The sequence below is a fragment of the Corapipo altera genome, unplaced genomic scaffold (genome assembly GCF_003945725.1).
Source record: "Corapipo altera isolate COAL_440 unplaced genomic scaffold, ASM394572v1 112, whole genome shotgun sequence".
Classification (NCBI taxonomy): domain Eukaryota; kingdom Metazoa; phylum Chordata; class Aves; order Passeriformes; family Pipridae; genus Corapipo; species Corapipo altera.
In genome coordinates this window covers 5,187,627-5,199,744 of record NW_020884899.1, presented here as the reverse complement: position 1 = coordinate 5,199,744, position 12,118 = coordinate 5,187,627, and the positions used below count along the sequence as shown (strand labels likewise).

Below are 12,118 nucleotides of genomic sequence, written 5' to 3'. Positions count from 1 at the left end.
TTACTTCCTGGCAGCTCTTGATAGTAATTGAAGTCTGCATTTGAAATCTTGCTAGTCCTGATACCTACAGTGGGACTGCATAATTGATATTACAAAGTGAATCTGACAGTGAAGGAGGAATCTGTTCTTGCTTACCCTCCTTTGGATAATTTGTTCCTGCATCTCTGCCAGAAAGAAGTATATTAAGGTAAACTGAAGGTTGTAGGCCCTCTGGCAAGAGGTCTTTTCTGTCACTCTTACAGTAGTTTTCATGTGAAGATGAGGCAGTCAAAGGGAGGAGCTGCTGTTACGGTAGTTCTTGTGATACTCTTCTATAAGTGCTACCAGTAGGTTCAGTCCTAGACCAAACTTGACCTCTTCTCTCCAATATTGTGCTTGTTTTCAGGATAATGATGAACTATGAAAAATTAAAATCCCGCCTGGGTGAGATCCATGACAGTAAAATGCGCCTGGAACAAGACTTGAAGAAACAAGCTCTGGACAACAGGGAGACTGATAAGAAAATGAACAGCATCAAGCCTGACCTAATTCAGCTCCGCAAAATCAGAGATCAGTATCTTGTGTAAGTAAGCCTGACCCGTACCTCAGAATAGTGTCTCTGATGAACCTGATTAATGACTGTTTCCATCAGGATAATGAGAATTTAATTTTCCTTTCATAACCAAAGTTCTGTGAGTGCTAAGGTGCTACTTTCTTGCATGGGATATTTGAATATTGGTTGACTTCTTCATGGCTTCATTATTTAAAGAGCCAACCACAAATAGGTGCACATTCTGCAACTCTTGTACATAAAAATTTTAAAATAAATTACTTATAAACAAAATCTGTGCCTGCTAGTACAACAGAGGTTAGTACTACTTCTGTTAGGTGTGTCAGATGTTGCTCATACCCACACTTGATTTTACCAACACTCCTGTTATCCAGCTCCTGACATCCTTGAGTTAGGCACAGACTGTTTTTTTGTGGTACCTTGTGTCTGAGCTTCAGCTTGCTTAGTAAGAAAACCCATACACGTACTCTGAAGTAATGTATTAATGCTCTCTTCTTCTGGCAGATGGCTCAATCACAAAGGGGTGAGACAGAAGCGAATAAACGACTGGCTGGGGATCAAAAATGAAAATATTGATGAGTAAGTGTCACTATGCATATGATTTTGTTGAGAAGTGTTCCATCTATGAACGTTTTCTCTTGTGGAGTTTGGTAACAAAAAACACCAGTTTTTCAGTAAAGGACTGGAGAAAAAAGGAGAGGGTCTCTAGGGGAACTTGATGTCATATGAAGGAGCAACTCTCCTGAAACATTTAGGACTAAACAAAGTTGAAACAATTAAGTTCTAAGTGGAAGCCTTTAATATATGTCCATTAGGAACCTGACCTCCCAGTTTGGGCAATTCTTGTATTTCTTTGCATGATTTCTGCAAAAATAAATAACTCTGCTTACCAACTCCTTTGCTGATCACTGGTTAACAAATTTAACCTCTCTTTCAGCACATACTTTGTGAATGAAGAAGATGAAAACCTACCACATCATGATGAGAAAACTTGGTTTGTTGGAGATCTCAACCGTATCCAAGCAGAAGACTTGCTCTGTGGGAAACCTGATGGAGCATTTTTAATTCGCGAGAGTAGCAAGAAAGGATGTTACGCTTGTTCTGTGGTGTAAGTCTGTTTTCCTTTTCGTTCTAACTACTCAATGCATAAATCTCTACCAAAGCTCTTTATTTTGGAGAACAAAAACCAGGCCTAGCTTAGGCCTACCCTAAGCTAGGGTATGTGTTTGCAGGAAGACCAGCATGGTATAAGCTTTGTAACAAAAATGTGCTTTGACCATGGAATGACTGTAGTCCTGCAGTCTCTGTTTTTGCCACAGTAGTTAATACAAAATTCTGAAGTATCCCATCTTGAAGCTCTACAGTCTATAAGTAAGTTAACTCTGAATTCTACCGTATTCCTGCTAAAGAACCCATGGGAAGAAATAAAGCACGACTGTGAAGGTGTGACATCATCTGTTCTCATTTTCAGACACACCCAACTCTGAATCTTTCTCTTGTATGTTTAAGATAATGGTGATGCTTCAGAGGAGGCATTATTTGTGAGCCGTAGTTTTTACGACATTCACACAGCCTTGCATTGATTTCTTGTATTTCACTTCATTTTATGCTGGTGTAACGGAGGTCAGAAATACTGATTCCATTACCTAAAAATCCTCCAGGCCCGTTCTGGAGTGCAAAATGGCTCCCGCTGATTTATTTCACATGAGGTTAATTGCTTCTGAACAGAGGTCCGAGAAATGAATACATGAAGGTAGAGCACCTCAAGGTAGCTGAATACTGTAGTATCTGCTCTGTTTATCACAGGCACTGAAGTGATGGGTTCATCAGATGCTTTCGCTTGGTCGGGATCCCGCTGCAAGCTCACAGAGGGATGGCATAATGTAACCTGTCCCTACATGTGACTGGGATTGTAATAGGCTCCAGTACAGGGGTTACATAATACTCGATCTTTCTGGCAGATAAGTTTTTGTAGCAGCTTTGGAAATGCTGCGTTCCAGTAGCTGCTTTGCCAAGTTAGAGACTCGGTCGCTATGGCTTCAGATAATGAATCAGCTTGAATCCATCCCGTGCTTAACATTAAAAAATGCACACTGAAGGTTAGTGCTGTATTTCATGGAGTACTTTGTAGGTCCTGAGAATTTGTGGGTTTTGGCTTCTTTGCTTAGTGGAAAGGTTTCTAGGTAAGTTGAGCACAAAGTCATTGCTGACTTCGGGTGCTTATCTTCTTGGTTAAGCTCTTGACTTTTTTTTTTCCAAGGAACATTTGGAGAACAATGCAGTAGGGAATTGTACTGCTGGGATGGAAGAGGCCTCTTATGTGGATTATTATGCAAGAGTGTTTAATCGCATGCCCTGAAGCACTGTTTCTTCACAGACTATATTAATCTCCTCTACTTGCATCTACTGGGTCCTCCATTATGTAATTCAGTGACTGGCGGGGCTGCTGCATTAGTTAATTGTTAATAGACTGTCACTTTGGGTTTGTCCTTTGATGTTAAACTCTCCTCTTTCCTTTCCTTGCAGAGCTGATGGAGAGGTGAAACACTGTGTGATCTACAGCACTCCGAGAGGTTACGGGTTTGCAGAACCGTACAACCTGTACAGCACACTTAAGGATTTGGTTCTTCATTACCAGCAGACATCTCTTGTCCAACACAATGATTCCCTAAATGTCAGGCTTGCCTATCCTGTCTACGCACAGATGCCCCCCTCTCTCTGCAGGTAAATTTTGGGGAGGAGGAAAGCGTTGGCTATCTTGGATTCTTTTCTACGATTTTTATTAGAACTTGGAGGGCATTCTTTCTCCTTAGACTGCTTGTTTTGCACAAGAAGTGATTCTGTGAATGTGAATCAAAAAGAGGCCTAGCAGCAACAAGACGACAACTTGGGTGTAGGTGTCCTGGTGCTACCTTAAAAGCTCAGCTGTGCTTTTACACCAATACTTTTGTTTCCTTATGAGGGGAATAAACTCAACGCAACGCATACAAAAATACTGGAAGCAAAGCATCATCTTACGGAGAAAATTTTTTGCCAGGCACCTTCAGTGGAACTTCTAATTGGATTTTGTTTTCTCTTGTTCTAGTAGAGACAATTTGAATCCTCTACTCGAGGCATCAGTAATGTCTTTCAGTCTTAAACTCCCAACGAACTAGGGGGAAACTCTACCACAGCAATTCTTCTCTGTTAATTTTAGCAGCTTCACTGCGATTCAGCCGGACTTCCAAAAGAGGGCTTGTCTTGAGGTAGCATGGAATTTGGTGAGAGAAGACCAAAGGAATTACGGGAAAGCTTCAGGTTTTTGTTTAAATGGAAAAATGCTTGTAAAAGGAAAGTTGCTTTATTTTTTTTTTGCCAACAGTAACAAAGTTTTGGTTTCAATGGCACTACAGGTCTTCGCTTAAAGGAAACATAACCAAATTGAACATGCCAAAACTTTGTTTGTTGCTAGATTGAACACTTACAGGGGAGGTTGCATTAGCATCCACACATACTTTCTGCACCAAAACTTGAAACAAATAAAAGGAAAAGCTAAACATTGTGTGGCTTCAACACACTAAATTTGTCTGATCTGATGTAATTGTTCACTCTCCTCTTTCTTCACTCCCCCCTTCCTCCCATTCCTCAGCTTGGGATTCTGTTTTCAGTTTTTAATGATACTGTGCTTCAGAATGTAAACCAGAAGGAAGCTTGCACTCACCTGCTGCAGGTCTCTTGCTGAACAATGACAGACTCTTGTAAAGCTTGATCTTGGTACAGAAGGGGTCAGTGTAATCAAATGCTTCTGGATGGCTTATTGTACCAAATTTTTTGGTGAGGTGTAGTCACTCCCAGTTGTAGAGAGGTGAACATGCTAATCGTAGATCTGCTCCAATTTGTTCTTTGCAAGATGGGTTCTGAACTCTCACACCACTGCAGCCAAGCAAGACTTTACACTGGTATAATCTAAATTCCCTTGTAGTTATTTTGGACATGATGCAAAACACAGGAAGGGAAGAAAGCCATACTCGTCAGTTATTGGATGTCTGGTACCATCCTTTGGCAAGGGCTGCTGTCAGATACTGGAGTGGGTAGTCCTGGGCTTCATCAACTACAGCAATCATCAAATAAATCCCCTCCCTGGAAAGTGTACAAAGCAGCTTATTTCCATTCCTTAAGCTTCTAAAATGAAAAAGAGCTAAGTTTGGCAAACTGAACCACTTGGCATCAAAGCACAACTGGCGAAGTAATTGTTCAGTGTGCAACCTTGAAAGTTACTTTTGTTCCCATTACTGGAAGCGTTTCCCTTGCAATGCACCCATTGTGCAGGACAGGAAGCAGACAGTCATGCAGGTCTGAGAATGCTGGAGACCCGTTTCTGACCCTGGGGCTGATTTCCTGTTCAAATGGCTTTTTTCTGTAATGCCTGGGCAGTAGTGCCAGGCTTGTTGATGTATAATGTTTACACTAGAAGTATTATTTTACTGAATGTCTTGAATTTGCAAGTAGGGAAGTGACAAGGCTGGAGCACTGACAGCCATTGCAGGAAGGGTAGTCTGGTTGCCTGGCATGCCAGGAGATGTTTTATTTTGCACTAATGACCCTGATGCATCCCAGGCACTTTCTAATCGGCCAGAGTGCAATCTTCAGGCAAAGAATTCTGTAGATGCCACTTTTCTCATTAAATGAAACACTTCAAAACTTAACCAAGACTGTGTGAGAGAAAAATAAAATCCAGATAAGTTGCTATGTCAAAAGTGAAACACATCTGCTAGTGTGTCCCTTCTCTCCTACTTCCCCAGGGAAAGGAAAAATGAGGCATAGCCTTTGCTGTTAGTGGAAACCTTGAATGGATTCCTCAGTGGTATGTGGACATGGAATTCTTTTCTTTATAAAGAAACTTGCCCTACATTTTGGATAATTTGCAGTTCTAATCTGGTAGCTGTAAAGCTGTCATTCTCACACCTCTTGAGCATCTAGCATTCCCTTGATGCTGGGCTGAGACCAAATGCCCAATGAGGGAAATCAGTTCAAAGGCACAAATGATAGCCAGGTGCCTCATGCCTGTGGAGAAATCTGTGTGGGAGGAGTGTCTGATTGTTTTCACTGCCCTTGTGTTCTCTTTGGACTCTCCTCTTACTGACAACGTTAACATTCAAGGCTGATGGGCCCCATATTTCCGATCCCTGATTTTGTGACAGAGATAACCTGGCTGAAGTGTTTCACCTCTGCCCCGTTTTCAGGTAGGGTTCAGTTTCGTTTTAAACAAGTGCAGATCTACTTCCAGGCTCGTAAATCCTGGCACACCCTCACAGTACTGACAGCAGCGGGGTAGCAGAGCGGGGCTGTCTGAAGTTTCCCTGTAGTGGAATCTGACTGATCCTGTGAGGTCTTGGTCCGGGCTCCAGCCCTGGCTCTGCCAAGGTAAATACAATGTAATTCCATTAACGTCTGTGAAGGTAGCTTGGCTTTATCGTGGTGTGAGTGAGTTGAGATTCTTGGCCCTTTGCTCTCTGAGATCTTTTTGCTGATCACAGGTGATGTGCAAACGATGGACTCAGAGCCAATAAGCCATCTTGAAGCGTTCTTTGAAGTTCTGTTTTGCCCAGACCTTCAGATCAGGGCCATGGACAGACTAAGACCACGTTCCTTGCGTTTGGCTCCATTATCCTGAGCAGTCTCCCTGAGGCTGTTTTGCCATTGTATCTCTGTGTTTGGTTTAGGCACCTGAAGTCCTGCAGCTGCTGCAGTTGTTCCCCTTTGACTCTCACGTGCTTTTGCACAGATTCTTTTTGCATCCATTTTGGACTCACAGAGCAAATGAAAATGGGTACAAAACCAGCTGACACATGTAGCTGGTGTGATCCATGAGGCAAGGGCTTGGTCCTGCACCTCTCATTGTGCTTGACCTGATTTTGTTTGCTCAGTGTCATTAGACCTGTGAGAAAACCCACAGCTTCCAGGAGCTGTTCTACACTTGCCATGGCTGAGAAATCAGCAATGGGCCTGAGAGGTGCAGGATTACACCCCAGGATGAAAAGCAGCTGTTAAGCCTAAAACAAATACAGGAAATATGAACATACAGGCAAAACAAAGGAACTCAAGTTCTTTTAAAAGAGTAAGATGTGAGAAGGTTTTAATTTTAAGAGTCAGAACGTCAGGAGGAAAGGGGGGAAATAGTCTCACTGTTGTAGCAGCCGTCTGGTGCCAGACTGCAGTTAGAGGAGCATTGATCTCATTGACCCATATTGTATTAAATATATATGTAGAGTTAAATAAATAACTTTTGCACAGTGTTAAATGGGGGGAAGGGGGGGAGGGGGACGTTGAAACTCGAATATGCACAGTTACTTCTAATCTGTTTTGAAGTATATTTGCAGGGATTAGGGGTGATTCGGTATTTTATATTGGTATGGATGGAAATCAGGTCTGCTTCCACAGTTGCCATTGGCCCCATTGTGTCAGCCACGAGTGCCATATTTTTTGAAGTTAGTAAATTATAAATCTTTTCCCACTAGTTTCTTTATCGATTACATGTTATGTGAGCATGGGAAGAACAAACCTAGAAACAGAGGGATGTCCCAACAGATGCTTCACTAGTGTGTGGAGCAGTAAAATGTGATTGTTCACTTTCTGATTCTGGAGTGCTCTAGTTTTGTGGGTTGTGTTTTGGTTTTTATTTAATTCTCTTCAGCAGTGCATTTGAGTCACTGCTTTGCACCGTTGGTAGTTGCAGTCTAGAGTTATATCCAGTACAGCCCTCTGTCTTATGCCAAAAATAAAATGCTCTTTCCACACTCATCTCTCTTGATGTGGCAGATGGTCAAGAAGTTTTCCATTTAATGTGATGGGCCTGATTCTCTTCTCGCTGACACCAGTGTTAGCAAGACTTCCACAACCAAAAGCCATTTCCAGGGAAAGATCTTATCTTTAATCACACCTGAATTCTAGTCACAGCAGGGCGAAAGTCAGTTTTTCCTTCACAAAGCCAGGCAACTGTAATGGGACTGTGGAAATGAATGTTGACACTTAGTGCTGTTTTAGTGAGGACAGGAGAAGGAGGAGGGTCTTGGTTGCCCCAAATCCTGGGCTCTCTGCGGGCTTAGGTGGCACCATGTCTGTAACTGAATGCTGTGGCTGTTTAAAACAGCAGAATTGCTACAGGAGTGTCACACTTTAAGTTTGGAAAAGCCCCTTATTTGGTACTTGAACAATCTCGCTTCTGTTTTTGAATGTCTGTTTATTTTTTATTTTTGTTACACTAACAGGGAATAAAAATCTGAAATGTTAGTGAGTCTTGTATGCTTGCTGCATTGTGCAGACATGAAACAGGTACTGCTTGTGGATCAGTAGGGGTAAGAGACAGGTTCAAAATGCAGTTTTACAAAGCTCTATGATGGGTTGGGGGTTGTTTTGTTCAGGTCACATTTAAAATCCAATTTTCTTATGTTTATTTTCCTTACGTTGATTTGCAACCTCTGCTTTTGAAAGAGCAAAATCAAAATAACATTCCCGAAGGACAAAGATGCTGTGAGGGGAGGGGGGTCAGGCTAGCTCAAGTTCAGCATTCAAAGCAAATAGCTTTAATGAAGAGGAAGGCTCAGCACCCTAAAGCATCCCTCTGGTTGTAGTTTGATGAAGCAGGAGACAGACCATGAAGCAGGACCTCCGCCTGGAACCACAAAAATAAGAGGAGATGCCAGAGCAGACCCTTCCCTTTGGAATAATCAGCTATACTCTCCTTAAATGTGCATGCCAGGAGAGAGTTAGGGAATTAACATAAGTCCTTAAGGAGTTGCTCTCCTTTCTGTACTGGAAGGGAACTTGCATTGCTGATCCCTTTGCTTCCCTTGGCACAGTGTGTGCAGCAAGGAGAAGGGAACCAAGTCACCAGCCCAAATAAGCGCCGGCCTGTTCGCGGAGCGGCTCGGCCGGTTAAGTACTGCGTGAGGAGCAGCTTTGGATGGGGTTACGTGAAGTTTGTCCAACATTTTTGTGAATCTTGCATTCTGTGGGCAGAAATACTTTCCACCGAATGGGAAGGGAAAAAAAAAAAAAAGGGAAAAAAAAAATCTCTCTTGAAATCTTTTCAGTTCCTTCCTGTTTGTTCAAAGGGGCAGATCGGGAGCTTTAGCTTGTTAACTGTTTAGATGATGGCAGTGCTTGAAGTGCTGGTCTTTGGGGCTGGCTCCATACAATTAATGCAGAATTTGCATATTTTAAATTGCTTATTGGCATAGACTCACCATATTTTATGAGTAGACTCACCATTTGTCCTAAAGTTTGCCTTTAAAAAATGTTAATACAAGCATCAGGGGCAAAAAAAAAAAAAAAAAAGAGGGGCCCTTAATAATAAAAAAAAAAATGCTTCGTTGATCAACCTGTATTAGAGAAAGCAGCTTTAATTTGATGCCCTCCTTCACCACCTTCCCCTGGGATCACTTCTGTGAGATCAGCGTTGGCAAACGGAGGGCGGGGGGGGGAGGGAAATTCCCTCTGTATTCAACAACGCCGCACCCACGCACTTTCCAAGTGCTTGTAGCAAGAGGCTGGGGATCATTTGGAGAAAGTTATTACATCCAAAGACAGAAGGGGTCTCTAAGGGTGAATATCACCCCCCAGCACCAGTCTCGTCGCTTCCTGGGGGTTGTAGGATGCTGGGGCCAGCCACGAGCTGCCCCCGGGTCTCTGTTGGCTGCCGGGGTGGGGCTCGCGTTCAGTTGGCTGGTTGGGGTTTTGGTCTGTTTTGTTTTTGTGAGTGACTTCTACATCCAGCAAAGATATGTTTGATGAAACCTGTTAATTTTGTATATCTGGCTGTTTATTGCACCATGGGATTGTAATGGTCTGCATCATCTGTGTGTGTGTGTGTGTGCGCGTGCGTGTGTGTATATGTACTGTATGTATATAGATATATGTAAAATATATTCACGTACACATGTATATGCATTAGCTGTAAGTGGCACTGCCCCTTAAAAATAAAACAAAATTCACTGTTAGCACATTCTGCCGCGTGTTTAGGCAGAATTGGGTTGGTTTTTGTCAAATGAAAAGGAGTTTATTGTGTTCATCTTGCATATGTGCTTCTGAAATGCTGAACTCTGGATTTCCTTGGGGGTTACTACTCTACTTGTAAACCGAATTGATTTGGGGTGTTACTTACCCTGGGACAAAGCATTCAACTTTGTCCCAAGAAAAGGTTTAGCAAAAGAAACCCCTCTTGCTCTCCTGCGAGATGCAGCGATCGTTTGCACGTTCCAGTCGCCCCTCGGTGCCCCCTGTCCAGAGCTGATGTGCAATGGGTGGTGTTGGTGCGTGTCCCTTTGTGAGTGGACTCTTTGTACAAGGTGTGGTTCAATGTAAAGCATGAGTGGGTGTTTGATCTTGTGTCGAGGGCTGAAATAACAGCACACTCCTTTGTACAACCTTTGCATCAATGTTTCTGCTTTTCTTTGACTTCTATTTTCTTTAAGGGAAACTGCATCTGTTAAGAACCTGCTTCTCCAGAAGCTATGGAATTATTTTGTTTTCCAGATGAATTCCAGCATGTAACTTTGGTACTCTTGTTTGTTATTTGTGTAAAATCTGTTCTTCTGTCGTTTATGGTGTAGTCGGGGAGGGGGGTGGGGGGAAGAAAAGAAAAAAAAAAAAGGAATTCATGTAGTTTAACTTTTAAAGAAAAGAAACAAACTGCTTCATAAGGAAACCAAGTGTATGTTAGTGTTTTCTGACAAGTCATCCTGTAGTTTCTAGCTCAGTAATGCAACACTGTACTTGTCACCAGGTGTGTTACAATTTTGCTGTACTTTCTTTTACTAGATGGTTGGGCTTTTAAATCCCAGACACTAAGCATCCTGGGCCTACTTGCTCTAGATCAAAAAAAAAAAAAATGCAATAAAAAAAAATTGCAATAAAGCACATTGACATGTAATGTTTTAGAAGGATGTACTGACAGCTGTTTCTAATAAATTCAGAACTGCAGCGTGGTCGGGCTGTCGTGGTGTTAGCTGTGTCTGTCTCCCAGCCGAGGCCATGGGCATCATCTTCAACAGAGGCTTTAAAAAAAAAGACTTGCAGAGGTCTGATTTCCTCTCGGCTGGAGAGAAAGCCCCTCTCGGGGCTGGGACGAGGGAGGAATACACGTAGCACACGCGCGCGTTCCTTACTGGAGCCTTTCCTGCCTTCCTTTTGCAGCCCCTTCGGAGAGAGCAGGAGCCATCAGCAGTGTTCTTGCATGCCTGGCTGCTTCCCCTGCCGTCAGGGAAAACCACGTTTGGTGATGCTGATCCCGGTGGTGAGGGGTGGGGGCTGCAGCACTGAGCAGGCTTCCCAAAGACCCGGCTCGGCTGGATCCATTCGCCGGGATTTTGCAGGAGTTGGGGAAATCACTGTTCGCTTTCCCAATTCCTTCATGAGCACCAGGCACTGGAACCACTGAAAAATCAGTGAGTTTGGGGGTAACGCTGCTCATCTTCTTTCATTCCAAACACAGGTGATGGCAGGAGGGTGAACTGTGGGGGGTGTTTTGCCCCTTAAACGTGGGGTTTGGGTGGGATGCCAGAGCAGCATCCTTGGAAAATTAGGACAGGGGCAGTTGCTGGGGCTGTGCAGGGCTCAGTGTTTTTGCAGTCCCGTGAGCCGACATTTTCACAGACTGCTGAGCAACATTTTTCCAGCCTCCTGAGTCAACCATTTTAAAAAATGCTGCATCAGCATTTCTCACACTGCCAAGTAAGCCTTTTCAGCTGCTGAGTCAGCACTCCCTCCATCACTCACGCCACAGGACCCTCCACCAGCAGGCAGGGAGCACCCAAAAAGGCAGAAGAGTCCCTCATGGTGCAGGAGAGCATGGACCCTGAGGACTTGCTCAGGCATCTGTCATTTACACACAGCAAGGAGCTCAGCCCATGTTACAGCACCTTGGGGTGCTCCTGCTCCCCTTGTCTTTCCTGGGAAGGGACACAATGCTGGAGGGATGCAGCCATTCAGAGACATCACCCAGAGCATCAGGAGCCACATGGCTCCCAATGGATGAGCCATGGGCACTGTGGGCTGATGACTACTGCATTGGCACCACTGGGCACCCAAGTGGGAGGGGAGTGAAGGGAAAACATCAGCGAGAAACTGGGAGGACTGCAAGGGGGCTCCTGGGGCCTGGCTTCTTTTTATTATTATTTAATTTATTTCTTTTTAATAAAGACTAATGAGGTAGAGTTGCAGGAAAGATGTAAGTCACTAATTGGCGAATCGCTTTTTAGGGCTTTGCCAGACAGTTCGTTGTGTTATGAAAACATTACAGCCGGGAGCCGAGGTAGGAAATTTCCAAGCGGCCGTGCTGACTGGATGGAAAGAAAAACACCTCCCAGCTCAGATGTCTTCTCAGAGAAAGGGCAGATCCTGGGGATTTTTCCATCCTCAGCAACGCCGCAGAGCTTCCTGCAAGTCCCTTGGGTTCCCCCCCCCCCCAGTCACATACAGGATCCTTCCTGGGGGCAGGCAATGGCATGGCACCCCCAGGCACAGCACCAAAGGGGGGCTGTGGAATGGATGGACAGACATTCCCAGGCAGCCTTCACGGGATTTCTGTTC

At 43.9% G+C, this 12,118-nt stretch overlaps 1 protein-coding gene across 4 annotated transcripts in view; it reads left to right on the top strand.

Annotated features, from left to right (window-relative positions):
- LOC113949881 (phosphatidylinositol 3-kinase regulatory subunit gamma) overlaps positions 1-10,982 on the top strand; it is a 78,021-nt gene extending 67,039 nt beyond the window's left edge. For 2 of the 4 annotated variants that reach the window (XM_027648988.1, XM_027648990.1), the window contains 5 exons: positions 386-562; positions 1,055-1,129; positions 1,488-1,658; positions 3,077-3,274; positions 10,724-10,982. In XM_027648988.1, coding sequence (XP_027504789.1) covers positions 386-562; positions 1,055-1,129; positions 1,488-1,658; positions 3,077-3,274; positions 10,724-10,967 — 865 coding nt within the window. In that variant the 3' untranslated portion in view covers positions 10,968-10,982. Of the gene's footprint in view, positions 1-385; positions 563-1,054; positions 1,130-1,487; positions 1,659-3,076; positions 4,107-10,723 lie in introns of those variants that run through there. The other 2 variants (XM_027648989.1, XM_027648991.1) reach the window with 2 other exon arrangements.
- Positions 10,983-12,118: the final 1,136 nt, after the last annotated feature.